The sequence below is a fragment of the Toxorhynchites rutilus genome, chromosome 2, assembly GCF_029784135.1.
Source record: "Toxorhynchites rutilus septentrionalis strain SRP chromosome 2, ASM2978413v1, whole genome shotgun sequence".
Lineage (NCBI taxonomy): Eukaryota > Metazoa > Arthropoda > Insecta > Diptera > Culicidae > Toxorhynchites > Toxorhynchites rutilus.
The window spans coordinates 297,864,004-297,880,076 of record NC_073745.1 but is presented as its reverse complement, the minus strand read 5'-3'; the positions used below and the strand labels follow the sequence as shown (position 1 = coordinate 297,880,076).

The following is a 16,073-nucleotide window of genomic DNA, read 5'->3' as shown; positions in this document are numbered from 1 at the left end:
TGAAGATGAATTGACAACAATAACACATGCCAAGATTATATTATATGGGTTTCGCAAAAAGCTGCAGTACAAACCATGCGCACTATAAATAAATTAAAAGTATAGTATAAACATTATAATGATATAGTCATAATTTTAATATTTTTCTACATATCCTCTAGTCACACCTATAGTGCCTATTCTATCAAATTCCTTTTGAAAAACCCTATTCAATTTGAACGAGGAAAGTGTCACCCATAACTGGGCGACGGGGCGACGGAAATGTTAAGTCTCTCGCAACTGGAATCGAAGAGTTTTGGTACGACCCTGACGACGGAATATTTTTGAATCGTGGTATGCTCGCTTCGAACACATTTATAAGGAAGGCGGAAAACAGTTGGATGGCAGCGCGAAAATGAGGCTGCTTCTACGCAAGACTGGACGTAGTTTCATGAACGCTTCGTGTATAGCATCCTGCAAAAGCGCTACCGAGAATTCAAGTTCGAAGAAACCATCACCATGAAGAAACATTTCGGACGCTAAACTTTTCTCTTCAACGCTCGTGTCTCCAGTATACAACACTGATGATTTGTGGTCTGCAGTCACCACGCGACGCGGACATCCGGACACGATTGATTGGCAAGATGGAAGCCGAACAATCCGCACCCGCCGCCGGTGATGGCCACTCTGACGCTGGAAAACCTGATGGAAGAATGCAATCGGATCATCAACGTCAAACAGAACACCAAAATGATCGAGGAAGGTGGAAACAACAAGCACGTCAACGCCATTGCTAATAATCCGAGCCCGCTAGCAAGAAGAGGATCCCGAAAACACCTTGCTGGTTGTATGGAGACTCACACTACGTCAAGGAGTGTCTCTATCAAAACCGTTATTGCAACAAGTGCCAGAAGAAGGGTCACATGGAAGGCTATTGTACCTTCGCTGAGCAGAAGACATCCAAGCCGGTCGACAAACCAAGGAAAAAGGGCACCTCAAGTCCAAAAACATCTCATTGCTTAAGCGAGTCGACTCTCGAAGAAACGGAAGGAAGGCTATTGTTCGTTTGCTGAGCAGAAGACATCCAAGCCGGTCGACAAACCAAGGAAAAAGCCTCACGTCCTCAAGTTCAAAAACATCTCATTGCTTAAGCGAGTCGATCTCTCGAAGAAACGGAAGTTCATCAAGTTGGATCTTATCGGCTTCCCGGTCCAGTTGCAACTAGACTGCGTCGAACATCACAATAATCTACGAGCAAGTCTGGGAAACAATTGGCCAACCACCAACTCAAGAGACGGAAGTTGTAGCTGTCAGTGCATCAGGAGACAAGATTGTTATCATCGGTGAGTACCTAGCAAACATCAATGTCCGCAACACCACCAAGCAAGGCCGAGTTTATGTTTGAAACATCCCGGATCTCAACGTCTTTGGCATCGAGATGATCGACCAATTCGATCTCTGACCGGTCCCGTTCAACACAATGATTGAACCAAAGCACACGTGAAGCTGTACCTCAAACCCGAGTTCCAGATGAACCAGCTGCCTCTGTAGTTGTAGAAACTCTCCTAATCGTCCTAATCGAGAACCAGATGATGAATTTTCAAGATGCACAATCAGCCAGTAGCCGTTCCCAATCTCCTGCCCAGCCAGACCGTCCAGTTCGGAATCGAAGGATGTTATTATAGCCGAGTAAATCCAGTGAATCATTCTCGATTTTAGTCCCCATTTTTTTCATTTTCTCCCGAATATACTGCTACAAGTCCAGAGAGTAGTATGGGTTTTAAATATTGCATACTCCAATTGATCGTTCCGATTAAGTTTTTGGTCAAGCATGACACCTGAATATTTAGTTCGTTTTGAAAGCTCCAATTGCACACCCACATTTGATTTTCTAGTAATTTTTCAGATAATTCCAGATGTAGACTAGTAATTTTTTTTTTTTTCACTAGTTGTAGTTCTAAATTCTCGCTCAGTTGCGAGATAAGTAGGGAAAGGGTGTTAAAGACGGACACCCTAAGAAAAAGATTATTTTTTTCGCAAATTTCACAAAAAATGTATGTATGTATTTTTTTTATAATAAAATTTGTCTTTGAGGCAGAAATTTAGAAAAATGAATGTGTCCGGCATCTTTGAGAGAAAATAAGATTGAGTTTTGTTATATAAATTTCGTCAAGAAAAGGAAAGCAAGCAGTCATATTCCTGGTTCGGATAGTTACAATGGGATCGTTTCTATCACAACTTCAAAGAGCGCCAACTTGTTTGCTGCCTTCTTCGAAAGTGTGTTCAGCAAAGCGTCACTGGTTCAACGTCATGATCGTTTTGCGAAAATATCGACCGATAACATCAACCTACCGTGCATTCAGTTTACTCCAGAGGAAGAGAGGAGAGCTCTCGAGGATCTTGACTCAAAAATAGGACCAGGTACATATAACTTACCGTCCGCATTTTTGAAGAACTGTATATCTTCGCTTGTCAAGTCCATCACTGCTGTTTTTAACCGCTCGCTCTCGGACAGAATATTTCCGACCGCATGGAAACCAGCGTATAAGGTACCAAGTATAAGGTCAAGTAGCTGTAACTGTGTTGAACATTACCGTGGCGTGGCGCAAGGTATTTGAGAAGCTTGTTCACACAGTTCTGTACCGAGTCGCTACTCCTATCATCTCCAGTAGTCAACACGGATTTGTGAAACACCTTTCATAACATCGAAATTAATGTGCTATGTGTCAGCTTTGTCACTTGAATTCGACAGTGCTCGAAGCAGCAGGTTGAATCAATTTATATAGTTTTCGCGAAGACTTTCGGCACATTCGTTTGCCGATTATTTGAAACTATTTCGTGTTATAGTTTCACCAGCTGATTATGCTGTTCTGCAAAGCGACATAAATCGTTTGCTTGTCAGGTGTGGCGACAAAGGAATGCGAGTAAACTGCGAAAAATGCAAAGCGGTATTCTTCCTCCCGTTTTAGTATCGGTGTAATCCATCAATTCAATATGGAATCAGTTGCCTCAGAGCGTATCAGTTTAATTTGCGATCTCGATATTACTGAATATTCGAGACTAAGATTTCACGAACATGTCAACATCATGACAGCTAAGGCCTATACAATGTTTGATTTCATCCGGCGTCATGCATCTGGATTCACTGATGTTTATTGTCTCAAGACGCTATTTTGTTCGCTTGTACAGTTTTTTTAAATATGCTTAAATATGCTTTGCATTAAAAAATTGACTTTTTCCGGATGGTGATAAAAAGAACTAAGACAGATAATTGAGTTTGATAAATTTCCCACGGGAGGTAATTATATTATTATATATTTATTCGTCACGGCGGACAAATCATGCGTGTAGGGATGTATTTGAGTTCTTTCTTCGTTTTATTTATCAATTCCTTCTAAGTTTTCGCGACAAAATGGTTGGAGTAGATCTTACGTTTGTCCACAAATTCTCGATGGGACGCAGCTGGCGTTTGGCAGGCTCGCCGCCTTGGGTACCACATCGATATTCAGCCGCTCCATCTCCTCTAACGATCACTTCGAGTAATTGGTCGACACCAGATCCGGCCAGAACACCGCGTCTTCACCCTTATGGTATTTCTTGATGAACGACGCAACTTCCGGAAGGCACTTCGTACTATGAATTTCCCCGTTTACGACCAGTCCGGAGCTAAAGAAGAGCGGCTTTGACCTCCCCTTTTCGCTGATTGTCAGCCACAGCATAAACTTAACTTCGGATCTCACTTTCTTCGTGGGGGAAGTAAATACCAAGTGCCCTGCCAGTTTGTTGCCATCCAGGGTGAGAGAGGTCTCGTCGTCCATCACCACCGCCACGTCGCGACTCGCCAGGAAAATCGACTTGACCATTGTATTCAGCCGCTGCCGCTGCGTCATTGCCTGCAGCTCCGAGACCAGTGGACGGGACTTCCACTTCCTGACATGTATGTCCATTAGAGTGCCAATGAAAATGGCCATTTCGAATTTTCAAAGGGAACTTGATTAAAAATGTTAAAATCATCCAAGGTGGGAGTAAAGGAAATTGGGGTTTTTGAAAAAAAAAATTTTGATGCCAAATGTCTTAAAATTGGATGAAACGTCGAGATTTTCTTTGAAAAACGAAAAATCACCGAAAATCGAGGTTTTTAAAAAAAAGTTTGATGCCAAATGTCTTAAAATGGCATTAGTCTTCGAGATTTACAGTTATCCCGACTTTTTTTTGTCAAAAAAAATATTTTTTTTGGCACTTGGTCATTTTCTGCCTGAAAAATAGATTTTTGACAAACATTTTTTTTTTGAGATAACTGTAAATCTCGACGTGTCATGTAATTTTAAGACATTTGGCATCAATTTTTTTTAAACCCCGATTTGCGGTGATTTTTCGGTTTTCAAAAAACTAAAATTTTAACATCAGCGACACAAAAAAATTAAGTCCGATTGAGCATATATTTTACATTGGGTATATTATCGTGCAAATCAACATTTCGCAGCAAGTTCCGAATCCCAGTCTCAAAGTCCCAGAGTGTCGATTTTTGACAATTTTTTTTACTTTTAAACGTAGTAGTTTCACTGTTCTCAGCATCACGGTTAGAACTGTCAATTTTTTTGTGCTGACTCATAGGTTACTATGACTGATGCTGCATGGGTAGTTTCATCAGTGCGTGTAAACCCAGGTAAACCCATGAAAAATCGGCAATTTTTGTCCGTTTTTTTTAAAGCAAACGTTAATTGTCGGCCATGTTGACTGACCTAAGCTCTTGGAGATTCCGTGGAATATTCCACCTCGTCGTTTTCGAAACTCTCCATCATTAGCAATTCCGTACCACAGAACAAACTTCGGTTACAATAGTGGTTTTGACTTTTGTTTGCTTTCCTTCAATGTTGTTTGTAATGAATTTGATTTTATGTTGACCAGAAACGTATTTAAAGTGGTGTACCAAAACATTTGAATATGAAGATCAAAATATAATGGTCTGAAGATGGCCTCTTGGTATGGAGTTGGTGAAATCTTCTGGATAAAGAGTGGCGTGAGATAACAAACATTCTCGTTTTATTGTATTATTCCTTACTTTTATGTTTCTATTTGATTCTCTAGGCAACCAAATGAAAGTGGATAAAAATTCGAATCTTTGTTTTATTAAAAACTGTCTGTTTTTTTCTTTTGCATAATTCATAATGTTTTTCGATTCATACTATACCTGAGTAAAATTGAGAGTCTATGTTGTAACAACTTTTTCAATTTTCACTTGATTCATTAAATAATTTACAATGTGTCTAAGAATGTTATACTTTATGTATCTTCGTGTTTTGGGCTTCTCGATGAGTGTGTCTGAAACACCTGCAAATAAAAAAAAACATCTGATTCGTGAAAACGTATACAGATATTAGACGTCAATTTGATTTTTTTCTTTGGAAGTTCTATTTTTGCTTGAATAACACCCCCGTGACCAGTTTCGAGCACCCATTGTCAATCTAAAGTGCCTAGCAAGGATCGAAATATTTTAGCGCACCTCTAATGTTTGCTTGGCTACTATTATAAACATTCTATACGTTCATCGCTGGATGCGATCGCATATGTATACTCACAGATAATCTCACGAATGTTAGCTTGCTTAGCATCTATTAGTTTTTGGCGTTGTTCAGCAGTCATATAGTCCTCCGCTTCGGATTCATCCGACGGGCAGTCAAGTACGGCAGCTCTGACCGCGAAGAAAAAAAAAACAATTTACCACCTATGTTTACACCATCACAACAGCATACCTTATCGATTGTATCCAAACATTTTTATCCTTTGGATTTTGCACTTTCAGCTCAAACATCTCCGGGTAGGCCGGATTCGATGAGATGATGTAGATTCCCCTCGATTCGGTACCCGCCTTTTCTCGAATCAATAGTTTTTGCAGAGAAACTACTCCAGCCTGGAAGAAAAAGCACTGCATGTAAGTCATTGGTGTTCATGAGAATGGCAAACTTAGGAATAACCTTATTTTCGGGTGTAAAGAACGAGTATTTGTGTGAGTTTTCCAACAAGAAGAACAAACAGTCCGACAGTACAACGACCAGAACGGTCTGCATCTTCGATCTTCCCTGCATAAGCGTAGCAACGCCTTCAAACCTGAAGAAACCGTACAAAATAATTAAAATTCGTCACTTATAAGCTACTTAATTGAACTCACTTTAGCTTCCTATTACTAGAAATGATATCCGACTTTTTGAACTTATCCTTCTTAAATATCGCATACGATTTGGCGTCGATTCGTTTGAAAATTTCTAATTGACGATCTTCCTTCTCCTTGTCCGCAACGCGGGCATCCACGTCCACCAGGATCTCCTTGACGAGTTGCATTGCTTTTTGAAGCTTTTCCTGCTCGATTTTGTCCTCCCGGGAGCTCTTGAGCAGCGGATCGATCAACAGTGGATATTTGGTTAACCGTTGCGTCACAAATAGGATACACTCGGGGATGCCCTTCTTTTTGAGTAGCGAGTTCTGGAGACAATGTTTGTACCACTCGGCGAACGTGTTGTCTCCGGTCATGTAGCACTTGAACGTACTGAGCGCCGATCGATGGTTCGAGCAGAACTCCCCGTAAGCCGACTTCAGTCTTTGGGCAGACATTGCCGAGAAAAAGTCCAGCAAAATATCGGCAATGCTGTCCACCACGGGGCTCTGCTTCTGCCGCTGCCGGAGCTTCTTAAGGAAGCCCGTGTGCAGTTCGGACAAGTCCTGGAGTCGCGGAAACATACGCTCGAGATTCAAATGACTGAAGTGCTTCTGGAGACTGTCGACGAAGACCTTCTGCATGACTAGTAGGGTTTGGCAGTGATGCTTCTCCGTCATTATGAACTCGTAGATGTGCTCCTGGCGCTTGACCTGTTGAATGTGTGCGTGCATATTATCACGTTCAAAGATTCGCTGCTCCGATGCTTACCTGTTTATCTTTCAGTGATTTCACAATCTCCTTTGGTACACTCGGACTCCACGAGTCATGTTCGTCAATGGCGACGCCAAGTATCGGATCGGCTCCGAGATCGTGGGGTCCGATTGGTGCCTCGTGAAGGAACTCATCTCGTATCAGTGGGGTGTCGTCCGAATAGCTGAAAGAAACAAGGTATCCGAGAGGCAAAGTAATCTCCGAGTCTACATAGAGAGCAATGTTATGTGACGAAATATTCACGCCCAGTTCCATTTTTGACTGGTAGATTATACTGGTTTATGTTGGCTTTTGGGTTAAAATTAGGTCTTCGTATTTTAGGTTTTTTATTTGTTATTTTCGAGAGAAAAAAAACTCAACATTGAAACAATATTCAAGAAGAAAATTCATGCTTTCGTACAACTGGATCATATACTCATCTTATAGGAATTAGCAGAACTCAGTGAATTTGCAACGGAAACAAAACCAAAACAAGGGTATGAGAGTCGACGGAATGTGTTTCTATATCGTGGAAAGATAACTGGAACGAAGCCCGCGGAAAGCAGCAAATAGAACTCGAGCGAGAGGTGGTTTGGAGGTAGCCAACAAGAACAACAAACAACATAATCAAACGAAATCTCGTTCTCCTCCCCCGCCCCCGCGTGATCCCGCGTTTTCTTCTCTTAGTAGATGGTGAAAAATACTCACTTTGAGTTGTCATTTTGTATGGTGCCATCGTAATAGTCTCTACCTTGATCGTCGTGATGCGAGGAACTGTGGCTATAGGCAAGCAAAAAATAAACGAAAGAAAAAAACATGAAAACGTATAAATAAAATCGAACGGAAAAAACTGTCTGCCGGAATCGATAACAGTACAACTCAAAAACCACAACGGAAAAACATGAAACAATCTAAAGATAACTGATCAACGAGAGAACGCATAAGAAGTGTGTTCGTGTGTCCCTGGTGCGTGTTTCGTTTTAGATACAGATCGATGGAACTCAAAAAAAAAACGAAGACCCAAAGACAGCACATTGAGGTGTGCCGAAAAATGTAGAATTCGATTGTTGGAAATTTTGGAACATAGTTCAATAATAGTAATAACAGTATTGTTCCTGACAATATACAGTTTGTAGTCTGAAGTAGAAGTATATGTGTTTGTAAGAGTGTCACTTCGAGAGAATAACTCAAGATGGAGCGAAACAGGAATGTGATCACGATTCTGCACAACAGGTAATAGAGAAGTGATAATTTAGCGTGATTCAGCGCACTCAGATAAGCCTGCGTTCGTGAAAGAGGTGGCTAGAAGATGTTCATAGTAACACGATGATAGTTGAAATTTTGGTGCGGTTTTGATGAATTTACAAATGAGGGCTAGCGTTTCGAGAGAAGGTTGAGGAGGCAGTTGATAATTTCAACAGACTAAATTCATCAGATATTCATCTGAAATTCTATTTAGATTGCATAACTGTATAACCTATTCGTTGCGTTTGAATTAAACCACAATAAATCTATATAAATAAAAATGTAAGGCAAAATCTGTTGGTAAGCGGAAAACCCGAAGAAGGGATGGTCGGATTTTAGCCTTCTTTATTTTGTTGTATTCGTCTCTTCCCGTAGATCAATACAGTGGAGAGAAAAATCGGAAAATTCCCACATGTTCGAAAATTACATCATAATAAGCGTTGTTAGTCCATTCGATGTTTGCGCTATCGAAATTGATCTTTGTTCGAAAGTGGAAATGGATTTTCAGGCGAAATAACGCATTCCATATCTTATATCTATATAAATAAAAAGTAAGGCAAAATCTGTTGGTAAGCGGAACACCCGAAGAAGGGATGGTCCGATTTTAGCCTCCTGTATTTTGTTGTATTCGTCTCTTCCCGTAGATCAATATAGCGGAGATAAAAATCGGAAAATTGAATTTCCATATGTTCTACAATTAGCTAAGCGTTGTTAGTCCATTTGATGTTGGCGCTAACGAAATTGATTTTTGTTCGAAAGTGGAAAAGGATTTTCAGACGGAATAACGCATTCCTATATTTTCTATCTATATAAACAAAAATGGAAGACCAAAAGTGTTGGTGTGCCCTAAACCCGAGGAAGGAATGGTCCGATTTAAGCTGTCTTTATTTTGTAATATTCTCTGTATCAAACATGTATTCCATGCAACGGAGAAACATGTTATTTCCAAATACTCGAAGAATCTTGAACGAGAATTGTGTCTGAAAATAATTTTATATTATAAGGACGAATTTTTGTAGAAGTACTAGCCAATTTATAGTAAAAGGATATTCTAAAGGGTCAAAAGGTAATCAATCAATGAAGAGTTCAGTGATTGGACTCACTAACGTTCACTTAGTAAGAAAATGTGGATGTTTGAAAGTATTCAAATCAAAAAATCTATTTTGGGCGGGACGAAGTTCGTCGGGTCAGCTAGTATCATAATATAACAGTAGTGGGCCTAATCCTACAGTAATGATATTAATGGTTTGCAGTTATAACTGTTTTCCCAATTTTTACTGTCTGCACGCAATACATACGGAAAATCTGACGCAGAACGAAAACAGCGATTTTCAAGTGTTTTTCAACGAAGAACTGAGCTTCCGTGTGTGATCACAGAGAGCATGCATGATGTTGAATGTAATAACAAATTTTACACTTGGAACAAAAAGGGAAAACGCAAATGGTCAAGTCAAACAGTTCATAGGAACTCATGCACGCTCACATAGGAGTCCTCGTCCATATAAGCCCATTACTGGGACAATCAATTTTTATAAGTTTCTCTCGAGGCGAATTTTTCATCAGCCATAATAACCATGAACAGGTAGTAATCACTTGGTACCAGGTCCGGAATGCAAGGTTGGTGCAGGAAAATCTCCAAACTTCCGGATCAATTATATTTTCCAAACTTAAAAAAGTCATATAATCACTAGATTGAATGTTAGTCCATGTCTCCAAAACTTACGAAAACAAACCCAAGTTTCATTCGAGTCTATTTCTCTAAAAGTGTATTTAAAGAATCATATACAGGCATATTGATCGCACCACCGGCGAAAGTATTTGATTACTTCTGCTGACATACTCCCCATCCTTTCTCACATCGCCGTTTTCATTTGCTTCAGTGAATGCGTTTCGAATACAACAACGAAACATAAATAAATGTTATAAGAGACTTTCATTTGAATAGTTTAGTCAGCTTTAACAATACGATCTGCAAACTTCGCTTCATTGTGAAGACTGAAACGAATGAACGTGAAGCGAAACGAACATGTTAGACAGAGAAGAGATATATTCTTCATTGTACATGAAGAGAGAGAGAGCAGTGATATTTCCAGCCAGCGGTAGTCAGCTGGGAATTGATATGAGTTAGGGTCATTATTGCGTGGGAATGTGTCAATTTCAATGAATTAGTAAGGCCCTGGTCCGAAGAACGAACGCTGCAATTACATTTCGAGCGAGCGATTTACGCTTGATTTAGCAACACGATACCGCAGCGGGAGGAGCATTCCAGCCTTCCCCCGGTGGCAAAATAATCCTGGTTTGGGGCGAACGACTGGAGAACGGTATCAGGAACCACTTACGAGCCGGGGTGAGCTCGGCCAGTCTGCCAGAGGCCATCATAGCAAAAAAATTACCGTCTGCACGAAATTAGGTATACGGATCAGTGCGGTGAAAATTAAGTCTCAATCGAAAGAAATCGACGAAAATGACAAAGAATACCATTCGTCATCAAAGAAAGTATTGCTCGATCGCTCGAATTTGGTTAATCTCGTCAACTGAGATCCGAAAGGGTTCATTGTCAAACGATGTGCTCCCGTGGCCGAGTGGTTAGCGTCATAACTAACATGCCGGGTGTTCGGGTTCGATTCCCGTTCTGGTCGGGGGAGTTTTTCGTCAAAGAAATTTCCTCCGACTTGCACCGTGATCACGCGTATTCTAGAGCTTGCCATTCAGAATGCATTCAAGTACTAATAAAAAATGACGCAAGTAATACTACGCTGAGACGGCGAAGTTCCTCTAGGAACGTTAGTGCCATTGAAGAAGAAGAAGAAGATTGTCAAACGAACGCTATTCCATCTCATTTGAATGTGACGAATTCATTGGGTTGACCGAAAACAAATAATTCATTCTCTCAACCTCGGCTTTCCGCATTGAAGCATGATTTCCGTTTATTTAATGTCATATAAGCAAAGCATACACAGAGCCGGCGATGGGAGAGCATTTTCTAATGCCACTTACTCATGTGTTAGCATCACACTCTCACAGTAATGCGAGGAGCGTAAGAATGATAGGAATAAAAATTCCGCTCTCACCAGTTGTTCCTCTGTTGACGTGGGACCACGTCTAACCGGAGTATATGGGGGTGAAATGAAAACCTAAACACTGAACACGCAGGAAAAAATTAAAGATTCCGAATGCTTATAACTCGAACATTTCCTAATAGACCGGAAAGATGTTTGCATCAATTGATAGGAAATATTTCTACGCGTCTATCACAGTCAATAAAGTGTTATTTTACATTAGATAAACAATTGAATAACTGTAAAATGTCAAGCGTTATCTAAACGCCTTAACTGCCTTAACTGCCAACTGTCTTAACGCCTTGATTGGCCCGATTTACGGTTTCCCCAACACAGACTTCAATTTCAATGTACCTGTGGGAATTCACTTTGCAAATTTACATGCAAATAGGGGGTATTTTTGTTCTCACTGAGCCGTGTTTCCCTAACGCGGACTTCAAAATAAATGTGCCTGGGGGAATCCGCTTTGCTAATTCATGCAAGTCGGGGGTATTTTTGTTTCCGCCGAAATGTGTTTCCTGATTGATTTCAAAATAAAATCCCTGGAGGAATCCGCATTGCAAATATATGCAAGCCGCGAGTACCTTTGTACTCGCGGCTTGCATATATGCTTGTCTTTGTGCAGATCGGAATATGTTTCCCTGAAACGTACTTCTAAACTGAGAGGCCTGGGAAAATCGTCATTTCAGATACTAGCGGTGAATGAACTTTCGCGGTTCGAGAACTACGCAAATATGAGAGATGCAATGATTTCAGAAGGAAATATAAAATACAATGATCGTTTGACAATTCTTCCGTAATCCCAGGCATCATGTCAAACGTAAAAAACGGTCAAGAAATTTACTTGTAACGAAGAACATAATCTATTACAATGCATGAATTGATCTTACATGGCAACATGGCAACTGTTCAAACTTTTGATTTACGAAGCAAATATGTTCGATAATTAAATCAATACAATACAAATGCTTACTAAGACAACGGTAGTCCCACGTCAACCTTGCGGTTATATCATAGATATAACCCACCCATTTTTTTTTCTCTGAAACAAACCAAAGCATCGTCGGGTGTCAATCAGGTGTCGATCGAGTGTCGGTCGCTAGTTCAATTGATAGGGACAAACGTAAATCTCAAATAACAGCGTGACGAGCGGGTTGAATGAAGGTGCCGTTATTCAATCGAACATGGGCATGTTTCACTCATACGGATCTCTTCTCACTGTATCCCTTCCATTCGATTGAAGAACGGCACTCAAAGTCAAAGTAGCTAATGAGCCCGCGATATTCGTGTGAAGAGAAATGTTGTCAACTGATGACTGATGGTAATTCAAATGAATGAATTGATTATTTGCAGCACTGATACGGATGACTAAAAAGGACCATCAGTAGTTGGATTTGGGGTAAGCGATGGCTATAACAGATTAATTTCCAGCATAAAAGTCGCAGACACCTGTCAGGTCTTCTCGTCAGAGGTGGCCGACAATTTCGAGGCAACCACAATCCATCTTCCAAGCCGCTGCTAGTCGCCTCCGATTCTGCGAATGCCATTGATGCCATTGGTGCGACTAGGTCCAGGCACCCACTGGTACAGGCCTTCAGGATGAACCTATTGTCCGACGCTGTGCTCATAGGGTTCCCGGACATAATGGCCGACCGATTTGGCGGAATTGGTACAGGCCGTCAGGATGAACCTTTTGTCCAACACCTGTGCTCATAGGGTTCCCGGACATAACGGCCGACCGATTTGACGGAATTGGTAACATCCGGTCACATTCGGTCACATCCGGGAGCTGCCGCTTGATGACATGAAGCTGTGGATCAACAACTCTTTCCGCACTTTTTGGTCTAAACTGTGGTTCGCAGAGAGAGGGCAGCTCATCAGAAAGGTTAAGGACCTAGCCGTCTACTCTGCGACCACTGCCAATTCCACAACTCCGTCGAACATTTTCTGTGTGGTTGCCCGAAATCAGATGATCTGCGAAATCTCCATGGAATCAGCGGGAGTGTACAGGACATCTTAAGCGACGATTCAGCGAGGGTAGCACTTTTCTGATATTTAAAAGATGCAGAACTATTCTTCAGGATCTAACGTGTGAACAATGAATCAGCCACGAAAATCCTTGTTCCTTCCCCTCCACGATGAAATGGAATAAGAACACTTCGGCATCTTCAACGGCAAGGCTTCCTCTCCACTGGCCTGGAACCATGATCCGATGACATTCTTGCCATCTGGTCCAGCAAGTGGAGAAACACCAGTAATTTTTGTTTAATTACGAGGGTCGTTCAAAAAATAAGTTTCAGTGCCTCAGAAATCGCGGAAAAATAAAGTTAGGACAAAATACAAGGTAATTTTCGTACTATTTTCTATTTTTCTACATAACCCAGACCTCGCCCCTAGCGACTATCACTTATTCCCGGTGATGAAACAGGCGTTCGGCGGTCAACGATTCGATAACACTGAAGAAATTCGTGACGCAGTTACATCGTACTTCAAAAAGTTGGACGCTACGCATTTCCACTCGGAATAGAAAAACTCGTGTCACGCTATGAAAAATGCCTCGAACGTTACGGCGATTAGGTAGAAAAATAGAAAATAAAACGTACATTACGAAAATCACCTTAGTTTTTGTCCTAACTTTATTTTTCTGCGATTTCTGAGGCACTGAAACTTATTTTTTGAACGACCCTCGTATTTAAAAAATGTTTTAATGCGTTCTTATTGTTATTATTCAAGTTCAAATTGTTGTTCGTTCAATTTCAAATTTATGTTAATTTTGTATTTTATGTAATTTGTAAAACCTCACGGCAATGTCTACTGCCGTCGCTACAGAGGCGAACCAGCCCAGGAGACTGAAAACCTCTCAAATAAAGGATAAAAAAAGATTTACGCACGACTGATTCGTGGTGGTATATTGAAATTGTATCTCGCGACTAAATACAGTAAACAGATCAAATGTATGAGAAAAGGGAAATGCATCCAATCTTCAATTATTTCGATCATTTACGGATAAGGGAATCATAATGTATATATTTATTTTTTTTTATCCCAACAGTTTATTTTATTAGGCTCATTTAGCAATTCAGCTGTAACAGAGCCGAATTCATTCGCGTACATTCCTTATCTTAAGATAACTTTTGTTGTATATTACACTGTTACCATTTTTGAGGCGTCAGAGTATCGCTATCTATCGATAAACATTTGTTTTATCTATAACACAGTAGCCGTTTAGGCGCAAGAGAATTCCTATTCTATCGATGCACAACACATGTCGCCTTTTTTCGGCGTAAGAATATTGCTATTGTTCGAATATTCATAGTTGGGCTGTTCATAGCGGGACTGTTGATATGAGGCTTCCTTTGTTGCGTTATTAATAGTGCCAATTACCGATGCAGCAGACCGAAAATGTGAGCGGTAAGGGACTGGGATTACCCACACATGATGATTGTTGCGTGGACATAGCAGCTAGAATACACACTAAGATGGTCAGTTGAGGGGGCCTGAGTTATGAGCTCATGATCGTTCGCTTAGTAGCGGACACGCAACCAATTAGGCTACGAAAACCCCCCATCATAATGTATATCATATCAAACAAATCAAGGGGAATTTGGAGATTCGTTTGATATGCAAATTCTTCAAAATTCTCCCGCAGCAAAGAATAGTTATCAACGCTCAAACTGTTCATAAAAGCGTGATATGTTTTCTGATTTGTCACCCTTACTGGAAGACGTAGTCCTACATCAAGAATGCAACTCGTGGAAATTTTTAAACGAACACATCAATGAAGGCATAGTTACAGGTGGTCAGAAGGTGGGAATATGACACACCGACACGACATTCATCACTGGTTCAACGCTGATGAGCTGAATTAAAAAAAAAAGTAGAGGCGAATGAACTGAAAAGTTTAAACCCTCTTAAAGCCAAAAAGAAGAAGAAGATGAATTAAAAATGGTTTTGTTTTTCTAATTTTAATGCATGTGTATAGAGAGAACCTAATTAATTTAATGTGAACCCAATTTTTAATTTGATGACCATTTGAAACAACTCTTTGATCGTAAGAATCATCAAAATCCGTTCTCGACAAAATGAGCGGTTACCAAAATCATTTCGATTTTAATCGAAGGAAAAAAAATCATATTTCCTATTTTATCGATTTCCTCAATCTTTTATACTCTTGTCCGATGCAATGTGCATAAAGTGCGACGGTACACACATAAGCATAAAATGAAACCAACTGACGATTCCTCATAAATGTGTCGTTTTTACGATAGTTTTGATCGGCTTAGTAATATCTGATACACTTGTCACCAAACCATCTAAACGACCCATATCGCAAATTAGAAGAAATAATTAAGCTATAGCCAATATTGTTAGAAATTGAATGTAATTTTTAAAGTTAATTAGAAAACGTTAATTCAACTCCAAGGTGTGGTGGAAACTGGGCCATCAAAGAAGAAACTATGATATTTGTCAGGCTGCATTATTTTCTTTTGTCAAATTTATAAAAATATAAATAGAATTCGCTTTTTAGCACTTTGACAGATACTTGTTAGAGTCTTTTGCAGGTACTAGATAAAACCTGTTCAGCTTTTGACTCTACAAAATGGTCGAGATTCAAACTCATGATTCTTGCATCGATGATCTTCTATCATATCGATTGCTCCGTTAGACCACTTAAAAATGTAATGCTAAGCAGTCGAACATGAGCTTAAAAGCGCTTGCAGCAAATGCTCGTTTCAGTGGTTCCTTAGGTGAAGTACAAAAGCTACATTGCGTTTGAGGGAGCGTTTTCAAAACGTTTATATCTATTAAGCACTTAATGTTATTATTAGACCATTATCCAGCTGAATAATTTAATAACAGATAATGAATATTTGTTGGGAAGTAGC

The 16,073-nt window shown here is 40.2% G+C and overlaps 1 protein-coding gene across 9 annotated transcripts in view; it reads right to left on the bottom strand.

Moving 5' to 3' along the window:
- LOC129771944 (rho guanine nucleotide exchange factor 18) overlaps positions 1-16,073 on the bottom strand; it is a 70,879-nt gene that overhangs the window by 15,761 nt on the left and 39,045 nt on the right. For 8 of the 9 annotated variants that reach the window (XM_055776094.1, XM_055776093.1, XM_055776092.1 and 5 more), the window contains 6 exons: positions 7,592-7,663; positions 6,902-7,067; positions 6,149-6,843; positions 5,955-6,087; positions 5,733-5,890; positions 5,559-5,671 (listed from right to left, as the gene is read on the bottom strand). In XM_055776094.1, coding sequence (XP_055632069.1) covers positions 5,559-5,671; positions 5,733-5,890; positions 5,955-6,087; positions 6,149-6,843; positions 6,902-7,067; positions 7,592-7,663 — 1,337 coding nt within the window. The remainder of the gene's footprint in view (positions 1-5,558; positions 5,672-5,732; positions 5,891-5,954; positions 6,088-6,148; positions 6,844-6,901; positions 7,068-7,591; positions 7,664-16,073) is intronic. The other variant, XM_055776100.1, reaches the window with a different exon arrangement.